The sequence below is a fragment of the Neofelis nebulosa genome, chromosome 11 (genome assembly GCF_028018385.1).
Source record: "Neofelis nebulosa isolate mNeoNeb1 chromosome 11, mNeoNeb1.pri, whole genome shotgun sequence".
NCBI classification, from domain to species: Eukaryota; Metazoa; Chordata; class Mammalia; order Carnivora; family Felidae; genus Neofelis; species Neofelis nebulosa.
Genome location: NC_080792.1, coordinates 75857517 through 75873558, shown reverse-complemented (window position 1 = coordinate 75873558; position 16042 = coordinate 75857517). Strand labels below are relative to the sequence as shown.

Genomic DNA, 16042 nt, shown 5'->3' with positions numbered 1-16042 from the left:
ACATTTTCCTTTATTTCTTTGAACATATTTATAATAGTAGGTTCAAAACCTTTTTTTGTTAAATCAACATCCGGGCCTGCTCATTTATTTACTGCTTTTTCTTCTGGAGTGTGGGTCACATTTATATTGCAATTTCTTTGTGTGTCTAATAATTCCTGGTTGCAGACTGGCCATCATAGATCATATGATGTAGCATTCCACAATCTGCTTTGTTCTTCTGAAGATTGCTGTTTCTTGTTGTTGTTGTTGTTGTTGTTTTGTAGGCAATTAACTTACCTGGACTCAAACTGCAACATCTTTCATGTCATCCCACCTCCCACTCCTACACTGAAGTTTATAGTTGCTGATGTCTATGATTGTTTTTTCAGCTTCTAGCTGCTGCTAATTTAGCCTGGTCCTATGGAGGTTTTCTTTGCACTTGAGTAGTCTCACAGTCAGTCAAGGTTTCATGCAGAATTTATGCCAAGTTTATAAATTTTGATTTATACTCAAAGTTAATTGTCTCAAAGAGTCTCCCTTGTTTTTGGTGCTCCCACAAAAGTTTCCTGTTGCTTTGTTAGCCCCCTGTTCTCTCCTCTGTTGTGGGTAAGACTTGTTCTCCACTGCCTACATTGTGTGGGTTGGGGAATGTACTCAGTCCTAGGCACTGTAAAGTCACAGATCTCACACGTATAGCTCTGTCTCTGTAAGACAGAGCTCCCTTTGGTTTCTGTCTTTTTTTTTTTTTTTTTTTGGCTCCCTGGGTTCTCATGCATGCATCTGTACTTTGGTGGTCAGCCAGGGATCTGAGCTTTTTCTATCTTACTTTAAAATCCCCCTCTACCTCAAGGACATAAAGATATTCTATACTTCCTTATAAAAATTCAAAATCTTTTGCCTTTCCTATTTAAGTCTTTAATCAATCTAAAATTATTTTTGTGTATAATAGGGATCCAATTTAATTTTTTTCATATGATAATCAATTGACCCTCCTTTACTCAGTGATCTGCAGTGCCATTGATGTCATAAACCAAGTCCATGTATATGAGCGTTCCTTAGTTATTTCTCTTTTACACTTGTCAGTGTTTTAATTCTTGTGTCAATACCATACTGTCTTAATTACTATAGCTTTATAGTAAGTCTTGATATTTGAGGGCAAATCTTTATTATTTTTCGTTGATAGGAGTATCTTTGCTACTTTTATGCTTTTTTACATACATTTTCTTTTTTCCAGCATTATGGATATATAATAACATACAACATTGTGTAAGTTTAAGGTGTACAACACAATTTGATATACATATACTTGCAAAATGATTATCACAGTAAGTGATATCTATATACATATACTTGCAAAGTGATTATCACAGTAAATATCTCCATCACCTCATATAATTACCTTTTTTTTAATGGTGAGAACTTTTGAGATTTACTCTCTTACAACTTCTAAGCATATAACACAGTATTGTTAATGATAGTTACCACACTACTTAAAAAAAATCCTTGTAGCCATTCTGTGCCTTTTGATTGGAGAATTTAATTCCTTTATATTTAAAGTAATTATTGAAAGATAAGGACTTAAATGCTATCTTACTCATTGTTTTCTGGCAGTTTTGTAGTTCCCTTGTTATTTTCTTCCTCATGCTGTCTTCCTTTGCAAATTGATGATTTTCCATGGAAGTATGCTTTCATTTCCTCCTATTTATCTTTTGTGTATGTACTGTAACTTTTTGCTTTTTTGTTACCATGGGGTTTACATAAAATGTCTCATAGATGTAATAGTCTATTTCAAGGTGATAAATTTGATCACATACAAAAACTGTACCTTTTACTCCCCACCTCAACATTTTATGTTTTGATGTTATAATTTCTTTTTATATTATGTATCCATTAACAAATAATTATAGCTATATTTTAATATTTTTATTTTTTTATTATTTTTATATATTTATTTTGAGAGAGATACAGAGAGCGTGAGCAGAGGAGGGACAGAGAGAGAGACACAGAATCCGAAGCACGTTCCAGGCTCTGAGCTGTCAGCACAGAGCCTGACATGGGGCTCCAACCCACAAACTGCAAGGTCATGCCCTGAGCCAAAGTTGGACACTTAATGTTCTGAGCCACCCAGGCACACCTAATTATTTTTATTTTTTAATATGTATTTAGTTGAGAGAGAGAGCAAGCAAGTGGGGGAAAGGCAGAGGGAGAGGGAATCTTAAACAGGCTCTATGCCCAGCAAAGAGACTGATGTGGGTCTCAGTCTCACGACTGTGAGATCATGACCTGAGCCAAAATCAAGAGTCAGATGCTTAACCAACTGAGCTATCCAGGTGCCCCTCTCCTTCATTTCTAAAGGATAACTTTACCAGGTAAAGTATACTTGGTTGGCAGGGTTTTTTTTCCATCACTTTAAATATATCATCCCACTCTTTCTTGGCCTGCAAGGCTTCTGCTAAGAAATCTGCAGATATCATTATGGAGGTTCCCATGTATGTGAAGACTTTTCTCTTGTTTAAAAAATTTTCCCTTTGATTTTAGACACTTTCATTACAAGAAAAAGAATATAGTTTTAGGTTGAAATTTGGTGGGGGGACCCATAGGCTTTATGATCTTGGATATCCAAATCTCTTCCCAGATTTGGGAAGTTCTCAGCCATTATTTCTTAAAATAAGCTTTCTGTCCCTTTCTCCCTCTCTTGTCCCTCTGGGAGCCCCTGAAGTGTATATTGTTTTTCTTAATGGTATCCCATAGTCTCATAGACTTTCTTAACTTTTTCATTGTCCCCCTTGAGTGAATTATTTCAAATGACCCGTCTTCTACTTCACAGATTCTTCTGCTGGATCCAGCCTGCTATTTATGTGATCTATTGCACTTTTCATTTCATTCATTGTATTCTCCAGCCCCAGAATTTGTTTGATTATTTTCATGATCTCTCTCTGCTAAACTTCTCATTTCCCCCATGTATTGTTTTCCTTATTTTATTGAATTGTCTTTCTGTATTTTCTTGTACCTCACCAAGCTTCTTTCAAACAACTATTTTGCATTCTTTATCAAACAAATCTCAGATCTCCATTTCTTTGGCATTGGTTACTAGAAAACTGTACTCCTCTGGTGGTGCCATGTTTCATTGATTTTTCATGTTCCTCAAAAAAAATTTTTTTTAGGTAGGTTCCATGCCCAGTGTGGAGCCCAATGTGGGGCTTGAACCCATGGCCCTGAGATCAAGACCTGAGCTGAGATCAAGACTTGTACACTTAACTGACTAAACCACCCAGATGGCCCCATGTTTCTCACATTTTGTATTACTGTCTTTGAGGAAGCAGTCACCTCCACATCTTTACTGACTGGCTTTAGGAGAGAAATACCTTCTCTAAGCTCTGCTAGAAATTCCAAGGCTTTCTCAGACTTTTTCTATGGATATACCTGCTCCACATTTCTTGTTCCTTTTTGGGGGGAATCCTTTTTAAGATTATATGTCTTCTCTTGATCCTGCAAAGCCAGGCCAAGTTCTGACAGCCTCCCTTTGCTTGCTTTCCCTAGGGCAATGCTGAATGCTCAAGTTAGTGTGCTTTCCTCAATCCCACAGAGTCAGTATGGCTTTCTGTGAATGCTCACTAACTTTCTACAAAAAACACTTGCTCTTGCCACCATCAGGGATGCAGAAAGAGAGCTGGCCAGAGGGTGGAGGTGCATGTGGGTGAGGTGTGTGGCATGCTGGGGTGCCCTTGGGCCAATTGAGGGGATCTATAGGTGAGGAGACCCCAGCGGCTCACTGGCAGGCTTCCTGATAAGTCTGCAAAGTAATTAGTAGGATTCATGTTCCTCTGATCATGGCTGAGAGCCATGGCTGCTGTTTTCTCAGCCACTCCCCAGCCTCCTAGATGTGCGGCACACCTCCATATTCTGGATGGGATGAGAAACAAGTGGGTCCTCTTGGCAGACTTCTGCACAACTAGATTGCTGAGCACTTACTCCCATACTCTCAATTTCCCCTGTGGGAGAAATTTCAGGCTGAGAAGGTCTCTCCTGGCACTTAGCTGTGCCACCTTGGGGAAGGGGTGGGACATAGGTACACTGAAACTCTTCCTCTCACTCTCTTCATTACATCCAGTCTTCGATTTTCTTTTTTCCAACAGTGTGCTAGAACTTCTCTAGTGGAATTCTGGTCTTCCACAAAGGCCCTCTTATCTGTGGGTGATTACTGAATTGGTGTTCTTTGAGGGAAGATGGCAGAAAGCTCTTATTCCACCATGTTGATGATGTTATTCCACATATCTTCACAGATGTGCAGGCCAGATGGTCTCTGTTCTCTCTCAGCTGGTCACTGACATGTATTTATCCCCTTATCTCCTACATACATTTTATTATAAATTTTTTTAAGTTTATTTATTTATTTTTGAGAGAGAGAGAGAAAGCATGAGTATGAAGAGAGGAGAGGCAGAGAGAGAAGGAGAGAGGAAGAGAGAGGGAATTCCAAACAAGCTCTGCAATATCAGCATGGAGTCCGACATGGGGCTTAAATTCATGAACCATGAGATCATGACCTGAGCTGAAATCAAGAGTTGGACACTTAACCAACTAAACCACCCAGCTGTCCCCTACATACATTTTAGAATCAGCATGTCAAGTTTCTAAAAAAATTCTGTTTGGAATTCATTCCCAGCACAGACTAATTTGGAGAGAACTAACATTTTTAGGATATTGTCTTCTAGTAATTAACATAGTTGTTCGTTTCATTTATTTAGGTCTTATTTTTAGATAAAGTTTTCAAACGTTTTCTGTAAAAGCCCTTAAAAGTGAACCCTTGAATAAGGTCCAGAGGGAAACAGCAGGCAATTACCAGCATCTGTGTACCCAAGGCCGAGTGATGTTATTTCAGGCATTTCTCAGGGTTTAGGGAAGTCAGTAAAACGATCAAAAGACTGAGAAGTTTAACTTGCCTCCAGGATATGTTTATGTACACATGAAATATTTGTAAGAAAAAATACTATAGAGAACAGAGTAACTGATAATGGCTACTCACCCCAGCCTTAATGTAAATAGGAGAAAATATCCAACCAAGAACACACAGCAGAAACGGAGCCTGAAACCAAGAAAGAGAATTACATTAGGGTTCCATCTAGGGCAAGCTCTTAAATGAGATGCAAGCTCAGTGACTTCTGTTTTGAGTCTAACAAATGTATCAGTACTGGGGAACCTTATAAACAACAGCCCAAGCACCTTCTAGTACAATAAACTACTTACAGGCACTTGATCTTTGCCTATGAAAGAGTGCCTTCTTAATTTGGTGGGGGGGGGGGGGGAGGGGGAGGGGGAGGTTTAACTGAGCCAATTTTCAAGGTATTTATTTTTACTATTGTTTGTCTACTTCCAGAGAGGAACAAAGGTGGCTTATATATAGAAGATAGTTAAAAAAAAAAAAAAAAAAAGAAGTATCAGAAACCATTCAGAGAAATGAGGGAGAAACTCTACCAAAATTTCATACAAGTTATTGAAAATAAGGAATAAATTTGGCTCTGGCTTTCTTACAAAGAAGGGGTAAGGTAAGTTGAATTTATAAAGAAGATGCTAGTAAATTCTGAGAAGTAAATGGTGGTAAAGGCCAGGGCTTTTTGCTAGGTTTGAAATTGACTCTGCTAGAAGTGTCGTTTATTTTTGTAGTCTATAAGGAGAAAGATTAGACTCAGAAAGTAGGGAGCTTTCTGATTTACCCAGAAAAGTCAGATGGTTTATACAGAAATAAGTTAATAAGCCCAAGACTTATAAATTCACTTATATTTAGGTGAACAAATTCTATGTTCTACAACAAATATATCCCACAGATTAAATAAATAATCCATTTAATAGGTTTTATGGTTCAAACCTGGTATTCTTAGGAGGTCATTTAGGAATTTTGTAGTAATTAGTTGAATATCCTGAAGAGCACAGTTGAGCCCATTCTCAATACATACTTCAAATATACACATGCATATACATACACACATACATGTACATATAGACACATATACACATATATATCTGTATGTATATCTACACATAAACATGTATGTACACATATATTTAAATGTTAATATGGTCTTTTCTCTTTTTCCTCCCTGGATGGTCTCCTAAAAGTTCTTTGTTCATTGTATTCCCATAGCCCTTGGGATGTAAACATTCTCTGTCTCTTCATTAACTTCATTAACTAAGAAGAATGAAAACTAGCACAATCATTTTGAAAATCAAAGACTTGGTTCTTTTCTTCTGTGACTTCTAAGAGGTCTTCAATATTTACCAGAGGTAGAAAGCAAGTTTTTATATTTAGGAGTTTTATTTGGACAATAATAAAGAGGGAGGTTAGTTGCTGCACAAGGTATTACTTACATTCCATTCAAAGGCCCCAGTAGCAATCCCTGAAGTCGCTCCTATTCCAGCCAGGCCCATGAAGTGGCCACTGCCAATACTGGAGGCAAAAAGAGAAGCGCCTATCTGAAAATCAAAAGGTGATTACCTAGCAGAATTATCAGTCCAACTCCAAGAATTCATTTTCACAAATGTAAACTGAATTTTCCATTTTCTCAAAGGGGATTATTCCCTGGGCAGAATTCCCATTTATGTTTCTTCTACACAAACACCCTACCTACAAATTAGAAGCCAAGTAAGAAGAGAGAACATGAAAAAAGAATGGCCATTCTTACATTGCCACATTTCACATGCTCCACCCACTTACTTGCAATTCCCTAATGCAGAAATATTAGCAGAGTGCAATTTCATCATTGTCTAAATAATTTAAAAATATCAATAATCTAACTGGTTGTAAGTGATTGGTTAAAATACTAAGGTGCATGAATATGATGAAATACAATGTAGCATACAGAAAGAATAAAGGAGCTTTTCATTAAACAATAAGGTAAGCAGTATGTATGATATAATCTCATTAAAATTTTATGTGTGCATCTTACACTTGCACAGATATATGCTTATATATGCATGGGAACGGTTCTGGTTATATATATATATATATATATATATATATATATATATATCAAAATATTTCTGGAGTTATGGTTATAGAGATATTCTCCATGAGGAGAAAATTTCAAGTTCTATACTTAGACTATAACTTTTGGGCTTTTTACAATCAACATCTGTTACTTTCAAAAGAAAAAATTCCTAGAGGTATTTAAATGAGCAAAATCCCTCCTAAACCAATAACAGCTTTTTAATTGAGTAGAGATAGCCACTCCATTCAAAACAAAAATCCAACTATGATGCCTTTGACATGAGATAGATTTTAAACTAAATTATCAAGAGAGGTTGAAAATAATGAAGCCTTTTAGGTAAAAACAAACACCTCATCACTGACAATATTGACATAGGATAAAGTAGTATTCAAGATCAAAAGTATTAGGGGCCCCTGGGGGCTCAGTCAGTTAGGCATCCACTCTTGATTTTGGCTCAGATTCATAGGTTCAAGCCCCACGTCAGGCTCTGTGCTGGCGGGGCAGTCTGCTTGGGATTCTCTCTCTCTCTCTCTCTCTCTCTTTCTACCTCTCCTCATAAATAAACATAATAATAAAAAATTTTTTTTAAAGTAACTTTATAGTTACCTTATAGAACTACCTTTTACAAGGTAAAATGCACTAATAAGCCATCGTTGAGAACATACAGATATCAAATACCTTAACAGGGACAATTGTAAGGCAAAAAAGTCTTAGAAGTGGCACATAATAAATACTCAAATAATAGTAGTTATTTTTATTATTAAGAATGTTCACTACATTTACCATAATAGTTAAAAATTATATACAGTCTAATTTGCCCAATAATATGGTATTTAAATGGTGGCATGTGCATATGATGTAACACTATGCAACTGTATATAAATATAAAATAAATCTACCTATCTATGTTTATACAGATGTTGGAAGTTGCTAGCATGTTATTAAATTAAAAGATAGCTTTAAAAGGCACCATTTGTTAATTTAATAACTACTAATAAATGTCCATTGCCAACTATGCCCAGGCACTGTTCTAGGTATTAGGGATACATTAGTGAGTAAACTAGACAAAAATCCCTACTCTCATGAAGTCAACATTCTTTTGGGAAAAAGAGAATAAACAAAATAAATTAGAAAATTATTTTATAGCATGATAGTAATAAATACTATAGAGGAAAAAAAACTGGAGAGGTGGATAGGAAGTACTGGGAAATTGGGTGGTCAGGGTAGACTGTCTGAGAGGAGTTGAAGAAGACCAGAAGAGGTGGGGGCATAAGCCATGGGGATTCTGGGGAGAGTGCTCCAGCCAGAGAAAGCATCAGGGGCAAAGGCCCTGAGGCAGAAACACAGCTGGGTTGTTCAAGGACACTGGCTAGAGGTGGGGAACAGGCATCCTGGGAGGCAAGGTCAGAGAGGTAACGAGGTACAGGACATCTGTGCCCTACTACAGGCCACTGTAAGGGGCTGGACTTTCATTTTGGGTGACATAGGCACCCCAACAGGGTTTTAAGCAGAAAAGTGACATGGTCTGACTTGAGTTTTAATAGGCTCTCTTTAGCTGCTCTGTTGAGATTGCATATAGAAGAGCCAAGGTAGAAGGAGGGAGCTCAACAAGCTATTATACTTAATCCAGGTGAGAGACAATAGCAGCATGGACCTGGAGGCAGAGTTGATGGGAAGTGGTCAGGTTTGAAAGATATTTTTTAGATCGAGTCGCAGGATTTCCTAATAGATGGGATGTTGGGTACAAGAGAAACTAAAGCATCCAACAAGCCTCCATGTTTGTTAACCAGAGCAACCAGAAGATGGAGTGTTGCTATTCAGGAGAAAAGAAAGGTGGTGAGAGAAGCAGATTTGCTGAGGGAAGTCCAGGGCTCCCTTTGGGGCTTGTTCAGTTTGAGATACCTGATAGACCTCTCAAGTGCAGTGTCAAACAGTACAGGTGTCATGTGTGAGTCTGGAGTTCACATGAGAGACCTGTGATTTGTTAGCATGTAACTGGTATTCAATGCCATGAGCTAGACGAGTTGCCAAGTATTTGAGTGTGATTGGAGAGAAGCAGTCAGGCGTGGGCCCTGGGGACTTCCAGTGTTAAGAAGCGAGGGAGATGGGGAAAACCAGCTGGGGAGACTGACCATGAGCAGCTGGGGAGGCAGCTGGAAAGGAGGAGAGCAAGGTGACAAAACAGGGAGGGAGGGAAGAAGGGCTAAGAGCCTCAGAGTTTCACCACTGCCAAGCCAGCTTAGATGAGCACTGAGAACTGGGCACAAGAATAAGCCATGTACAATTGGAAAAAAAAAAAAAAAAAAAAAAAAAAAAAGGAGAGAAGGAAAAGTCAGTCACGTGGAGGGCCTCAACAAGAGCAGCTGATACCCATCAGGTATCTGCTAATAAGAATATAAAACAAAAAAGATAGCCAGAGTGGCAAAAATCATTCTTTTAGTTTCCTTTACTAATACCATAAAATATTTTGTTCATGAAGCAATAACCCTAACAATGAAAAGAGAAGCCACAGCAAAGAGATTAATAAATCATAACATACGTAAACATTGGGAGGGCAAAGCATGTTACTGTCTCTTGGAAACCGTTAGAAGTGTCAGTTTTATGAGGTAATATGGGAAAGATTGTCATTTCTCTAGGTACAGAAAACATGACTACAGGTCTAAGTGGCTCAGGCAAAAGACTGGGGGTCTCACAGCTCAGGAAGAGGCTGTGTTGCTGGAATCCTCTGCAGAAAAATAAACTAAGGTAGGAGGCCCATTGCAAACATTTTTTTGCTGCATTCAATCTCTTTCTAAAGCAGGTTTACAAAAAAAAAAAGAAGATTCAAGTATAATTCAGAGAGTTAAATGCCAGGAAAATGCTTTTCCCCAAATCTCTCAGCTAAGAGGCAAAGCCATTTCTGCTAGGTTGTTGGATCCATCAGAGTAAGTGTACTTTCCTTTTCCCTTTGAATAAAGGCAATTTCTCCTTCTGAGACAAGATTTCTCTCTTTGAAGTGCTACCCCAGTGTGAAAAAAAAATCTTTGCCAAAAGACTGGTTAACATTTGAGGGCAAAGAATATTAATGAGTAAGGGCCTGCTTCTTATATAATTCTCTAAATGTACCTTACATTCCTGTGCTGGAAATGCATGTACATTTTTACATGTACATGTACATTTTACATGTACATTTTACAGTTAATTTTTTTTAATGTTTGTTTATTTTTGAGAGAGAGAGTGTGAGGTGGGAAAGGGCAGACAGACAGGGAGACACAGAATCCAAAGCAGGCTTCAGGCTCCGAGCTGTCAGCACAGAGCCCCACGCAGGGCTTGAATTCATGAGCTATGAGATCACAACCTGAGCTGAAGTTGGACACTTAACTGACTGAGCCACCCAGGCGCCCCTATTTTTACATAATAAGTTATAAAGCAGCACTGGCTCAGGCTTGCCTTGGGTCCTAGGAGGTTGGGCCCTTCTGGTGACCCACATCTTCCTCCTCCCTGGGGCACTCCTACCCACTCTATCCTGGGTACAGGGTCATGGACAGGCAGCTGCCTCTTCTGCTGTGGGGGTTTTGAGGCACTCCTCTTGGATGGAGTCACTTTGAATAATGAATAATACATAAAAGACAAGAAATGGTTTCTACCCTGCCTCCCTCCATCTAGCATCATGCTGTTCCATACCCAAGCTTTGGTATATGCTGTTCCTTCTGCCTGGGATGCCCTCACACTCTATCTGCAAACACCTACTCCACCTCCAAATCCTGCTCAGATAACCCTACCTCTAGAAGACCTTTCCCGTCTTGTACCCCCTCCACCCAGCAAGCCTGAGTTTACCTTTCATCAGTATCTGGCCTGTGCACCTCCCACCAGACTCACTGCTGTCCTGCACTGTAACATGATGCAATTTGCTGGATACACATATAACTCCCTTTCTAGATTGCGGGCTTCCAGCAGGCAAGACTGTCTATTCCCCACCTGTGTCCTGGAACCTAGAACAATGCTTTGTACATACCAGGCACCTAATAAATGGTTAGTGAATTAAACTGAGTTGAATGAAAACATTTTGGTAAGAAACTACTTACGAGTTAAGCAAACTCTAATGAAATGACTTTCCCAATTTAGCAACTTCAAATTATTTTTGGTATAAGATATCTACATTAAAGTAACAGACAAGTTAACATGTGGCCGCCTAAGCGGATTGCCACATGCAAACCTTACTCACCGACCACCATGCTAGATTGCGGCCAGCCAGGAAGAAGTCGTCTACTGTCCCACGACTGCTTGACAGGATAGCCTTAAAAATAAATGAACAATAGAAATACAAGAAACAAACTGCTCCAAAGACACAGATCTCTCAAACGATCACCTTCATTTATCCATAAATCTCTTTAGCAGAGACCCCCCAAATCCATTTTCCCTTTCTTTCTTTTTAGGAATAGAAGCCCCTACTCACTGGGTTACTCTGGCCACCCAGCAGGAGACTACAGTCTCTTCTAGCTCTGATTGTGTGGACATCTCCATTTCTCTACACTTCTGAGAAATTAATATTGCTTTATTTTTTTCCCCAACTAGTTAACCAGTGTCATAGCTTCTAGCAGAGTCTGGGAGATGAGTGGTTAGTGAATGTATGGATCAGTGAGGAATGGCAAACCTGAACAGGCGCCCAGCTTCTTCCAGAACAGCTGTCACTCTGCCATTATTACAGTGTCCTTCCAACACATCCAAGTCCTCTCTACTCAGGCTCCCCAGCTCTGATTCCCAGACTCTGATGTGGCCAAAAGACAATCCTGGGGATTTCCTGGAATGCCTAGGACTGGCATGACCTAAGGATGACAGCTGATTGACAGAAATATGTTTCTGTGGGAAGAGTGAACTTAAAAACTGCCGTCTGAGGGGTGCCTGGGTGGCTCGGTTGGTCAAGCGTCTTGACTCTTGATTTCAGCTCAGGCCATGATCTCACAGTTCCTAGGATCGAGTCCTGCTGGGCATGGAGCCTGCTTGGAATTCTCTCTCTCTCCCTCTCTCTCTGCCCCTCCCCTGCTTTCTCTCTCTCTCAAAATAAATAAATAAACATTAAAAAAATCCTGCCATCTGAGGTATCTATATTATAATGCAATTTTCTCACATCATAAAGCCTCAAACCAAAGAAACAACTCTCCAAATCAGACACATTAGGTTAGTCTCACCTCATCTAGTCACTAAATATTTACCAAGGGTCTACTATGTGCAGAGCTGAACTTTTTAAGGAAAGCATCAGCTGGGAAACTTTTAAAAGGACTTAAAAAAATTCATCTGTTCTCAGAATAAAAGCATCCTCGCTTTCCACAAAGAGAGGACGAGACAGTAAGAAAAGCAGATCCTGGGGAGAAGGTGGCTTAAGTGCCTGTCCCTGCCTCTTCCTTCCTCCATGCTCTCTTCTTGGAATAATAACACCACCACAGCAGCCAGGCTGGTGGGGGAAGAAGATACAACCAACTCTTTCTCAAAGATCTCTGGGCTGAGACTGATAAAAAGAGAAAAACAAAAACAAAAACAAAGTGTAAGTTTTTTCCCTTTAGCATCCTATAAGAGCCAAGACACTAGCAGCAAAGACTGATTTCTCAGTTCCCTGGGGGACTCAGCGGACAGGAGTTGATGAATGCTTTCAGAAAGAAGTCCCATCTGTGTGAATGTGGGCAATTTGGTTCAGCAAGAAAAGGGTGGTTTAATAACTGGAAGAAAATAAAGCTAGATTCATCCATTGAATCATACATAAAAATAATTTTCAGATGTTCTAGAGATTTAAATATGAAAAAACTATAAACTATTAGAAGAAAATTTGGGATAATATTTGTACAAATTTGGAATGGGAGAAAACTTTCCTAAGAAAAGCAGGAAATCTAGAAGATGCAAAGGAAAAGAGAGATAGTTGACTTCTTCAAGGTGAACAAAAACTCAAATGACAGAAAGACACCATTAATAGTTTAGACCAGTGGCTCTCAACAGAGATGATTTTTTTCCCCAACCACTCAGGGGATATTTGGCAGTGTCTGGTTACATTTTTGGTTATGAATGGGCAGGCGTCAAGGATACTTCTAAGCATCCTATTATGCACAGGACAGATACCCACAATGAATTATCTGGTCCCAAATATAAGTAGTAAACACTGGTTTGGACAAATGACAGCTTGGGGAAAACAGATGAGCAAGTCAAATGACAAAGAAGTTGATAAAAGCAAACAACACAGATAAAAAATGGCAAATAAAAAGATGCTCAACCTCACTAGGAGTCTAGGAAGTACAAATTAAAGCTACAAAGACATACCACTGTCCACCCATCAGGCTGGCAAAACACACACACACACACACACACACAGTAATGAGCAAGTCTTGGGGGAAAGAGCATGATCATATCCTGCTTGTGAAAAATGTAAATCTCAACAAGCTCTGGAGATTAGCATTTAGTAATATCTACTAAAATTTCAAATAAATGTATACTTCTGACCCAGCACTTCCAATTTTGGGAATCCATGCTACACAGATTAAAAGTACCAACACAACAATACCTGGCATCAAAACCAATACCTGGCAACAATCTAAGTGTAGATTAGTAGGGAAGAGCTGGATAGTATCTATTTGTGGGGACAACTAGGCAGTTAATAACAACATAAGCAGTATCTCTATCCATTGACCTAAAGGATTCTCTCCATATATAGTAAGTGGGGGAAAAGGCAGGCTGCAGAGTAATGTGTATGATACGATCACATCTTCTATAAAGACAAAACACAAAATTCTACGTGTGTCTGCATGTTTGGATAAGCACTGAGAAAGGGGAGGGATACATGACCCATGGTTATCTCAGAGGGATGGGAATGGATGGGGGAAGAATAGTAACTTATTCTTTATTTATGCATCTTTTCGCTCTTACAATGAGCATGTTAATATTTTCCTAATTAAAAACAATGTAAGATTATCCAAAAGAACAAATGGAAAGATAATACAAAGAAGGGAAAAGATCAGAGCATTCTGGATAACTATGTATGTTTTATGGCTCCCAGAACAGAAGGAACAGCAGGTTTCTTTAGGAAATGACCAGATGGCTTACCAGTCCTCTGACCTTGGCCAGACTTAGGCCCCAACTGAGTCTGGGACAAAACTGGGTGGGGGCTTCCCAATTCAATGAGAGCACTAGAAGAAGGATCCAAAAATAAGTACTCATTACTCAGAGACCCTGTGTCTTTGGGTACTTAGAAGGATGTTTCTCATAACTGAGGCCAATTAAAAAAAAATCCTCAGTTTGAATGATCTGGATAAACACCCCAGATTTCTCCTTTATGTTTGGAATAAAGAGCCTATATTTTCTCTTCTGGTACAAAGTTCTCTTAATAGGATGGAGACCATGTCTCCATTACTCTATCTGCTTACTAGCAGCATAGTGACTTAGTGTAAGCCCTCAAAAAGAGTGTCCAGTGATCGTATTTTGAAAGGCACAGTAAGATTCTGCACAGTAAGATCCTGCTCGTAACCTGGTGAAGTGTCCCAAAGTAAAGGTCACATGGGCATGAAAGCTTCAGCTGGGTGGGGGCCACCCAGAATGAAAACTCTCCCATTGGTTTAGTGAATGGTGGCAGTCACCAGATATTCCTTCTTGGTGAAGCAGGCCAGGCAGAGGCTTCTGATGGTTAACAACTTATCGGAGGGGTGACACCATGACACCAACCAAAGCTGTCATACCCATCTGATCTTTCACTGGAATGCAGGCCTGTCCCAGGGTAGCATGGTTAAAAGACACCTTTTTGAGTGCTTACGTACTAAGCTCTAGTGGGCAGATGGCAATAAAGGAGACATGGTCTCCACCCTCTTAAAAGAAGCTTGTACGAAGAAATAAGCTTTTTATTCAGATTTAAAGGGAACACTTAGAGCCCTAAGTTACTAGTGACCTTTGAGATTTTGCTAGCAAGGCAAAGGGATTAAGATCATGAGTCAGATCAGACAGCTCTAGGTTCAAATCTGGACCCAATCTTTCCCTGGTTACTTAAATTCTTTGAGCCTCAGTTTCCTCAACTGGGGAATTAGTGGGAATGACAGTATGTTATTCACAGCAGGGTTGTGAGGACATGAACTTGAAGCACTCACAGCAGACCTGTCACTTAAAGGCCTAATCAGAGATAGCCGTCACTATTATCACCATCATCATCATGATCTTAACAGCGCCTGCTTATCAAACACCTCTCAGGTTCCAGGCAGCGATCACGGGGGAGGGATTTGAGCCTGCTCATTTATTTGGGTGGTGGGGGGGGGGGGGACACGTGAGATTAATCAATATGGCTCCATTACTGAGGATTTGCATTTATTTACCTTTGGCTGGAGGGTAGGAAGTAGGTAGGCACAGGGAGAGTGGAGAGGTCTCCACCGGCCAACAAGGGCTGTGCATAGGCTGGGGCAGGATACTGGGGCGGGATGCAAGGTCGGGGACCAGGTGACTGGCAGGGAGGGGGTCAAACCCAGCCTGGGATCCAGGGCCCCGCCTTCCCCTCTGGGCCCCGACGACGTACCCACAGCCCGATGCCCAGGACCAACAGGAAGTACAAAACCATCACCAGGATGTCTAGGGCGCTAGTGACGCCGAAGCCCAAAGCATTCCAGCTAGAGATGTCGCCATACCACGAAAAGCTCATGGTGGCGCCTCTGGGCCAGGTGAGTGGTGCGGGCTATCAGAGGAGGCGGCAACGGCTCTCACTTTGGCTTCGGCTGTGGCTCTGCCACCGTAGTGCGTCACGGGAAGGGCCGCGGGGCAGCCTGGGAGTTACCTGCAGGCCTCGCGGCCCAGCGCGGCCAAGTCCCCTCCTCCCCCCTCCCCCCACCCTCCCAGGTTGGGGATCCCGGCTTCCATAGGGGTTGGTCTATTTAGTGAGAAAACGAAAAGCCTTTCCTCACTGCTGTACCAGGTACAACACCTCCCCCCCCCCCCCCCCCCATTCCCCTGGGTGCGCTGCACTTCCTGGAACTTAGACTTCGAGTTGGGCTGGACTGGGCCAAGCGTGAGTTAACAGGGGCAGGATCAGTCGCTGTGCATCTTTCTGAGCCATCCTTGGGGCCTGCAGCAAAGTGAGAAGCCCG

The 16042-nt window shown here is 40.6% G+C and overlaps 1 protein-coding gene across 4 annotated transcripts in view; it reads right to left on the bottom strand.

Annotated features, from left to right (window-relative positions):
• The window catches only part of LOC131489122 (sodium/glucose cotransporter 1-like), a 57351-nt gene extending 41641 nt beyond the window's left edge, over positions 1-15710 (bottom strand). For 2 of the 4 annotated variants that reach the window (XM_058690937.1, XM_058690939.1), the window contains exons 1-4: positions 15478-15709; positions 11167-11238; positions 6343-6447; positions 5003-5062 (exon numbers count right to left, since the gene is read on the bottom strand). In XM_058690937.1, the coding sequence (XP_058546920.1) occupies positions 5003-5062; positions 6343-6447; positions 11167-11238; positions 15478-15600 (360 nt within the window). In that variant the 5' untranslated portion in view covers positions 15601-15709. Of the gene's footprint in view, positions 1-5002; positions 5063-6342; positions 6448-11166; positions 11239-15477 lie in introns of all 4 variants that reach the window. The other 2 variants (XM_058690940.1, XM_058690938.1) reach the window with 2 other exon arrangements.
• Between the last annotated feature and the right edge of the window lie 332 nt (positions 15711-16042).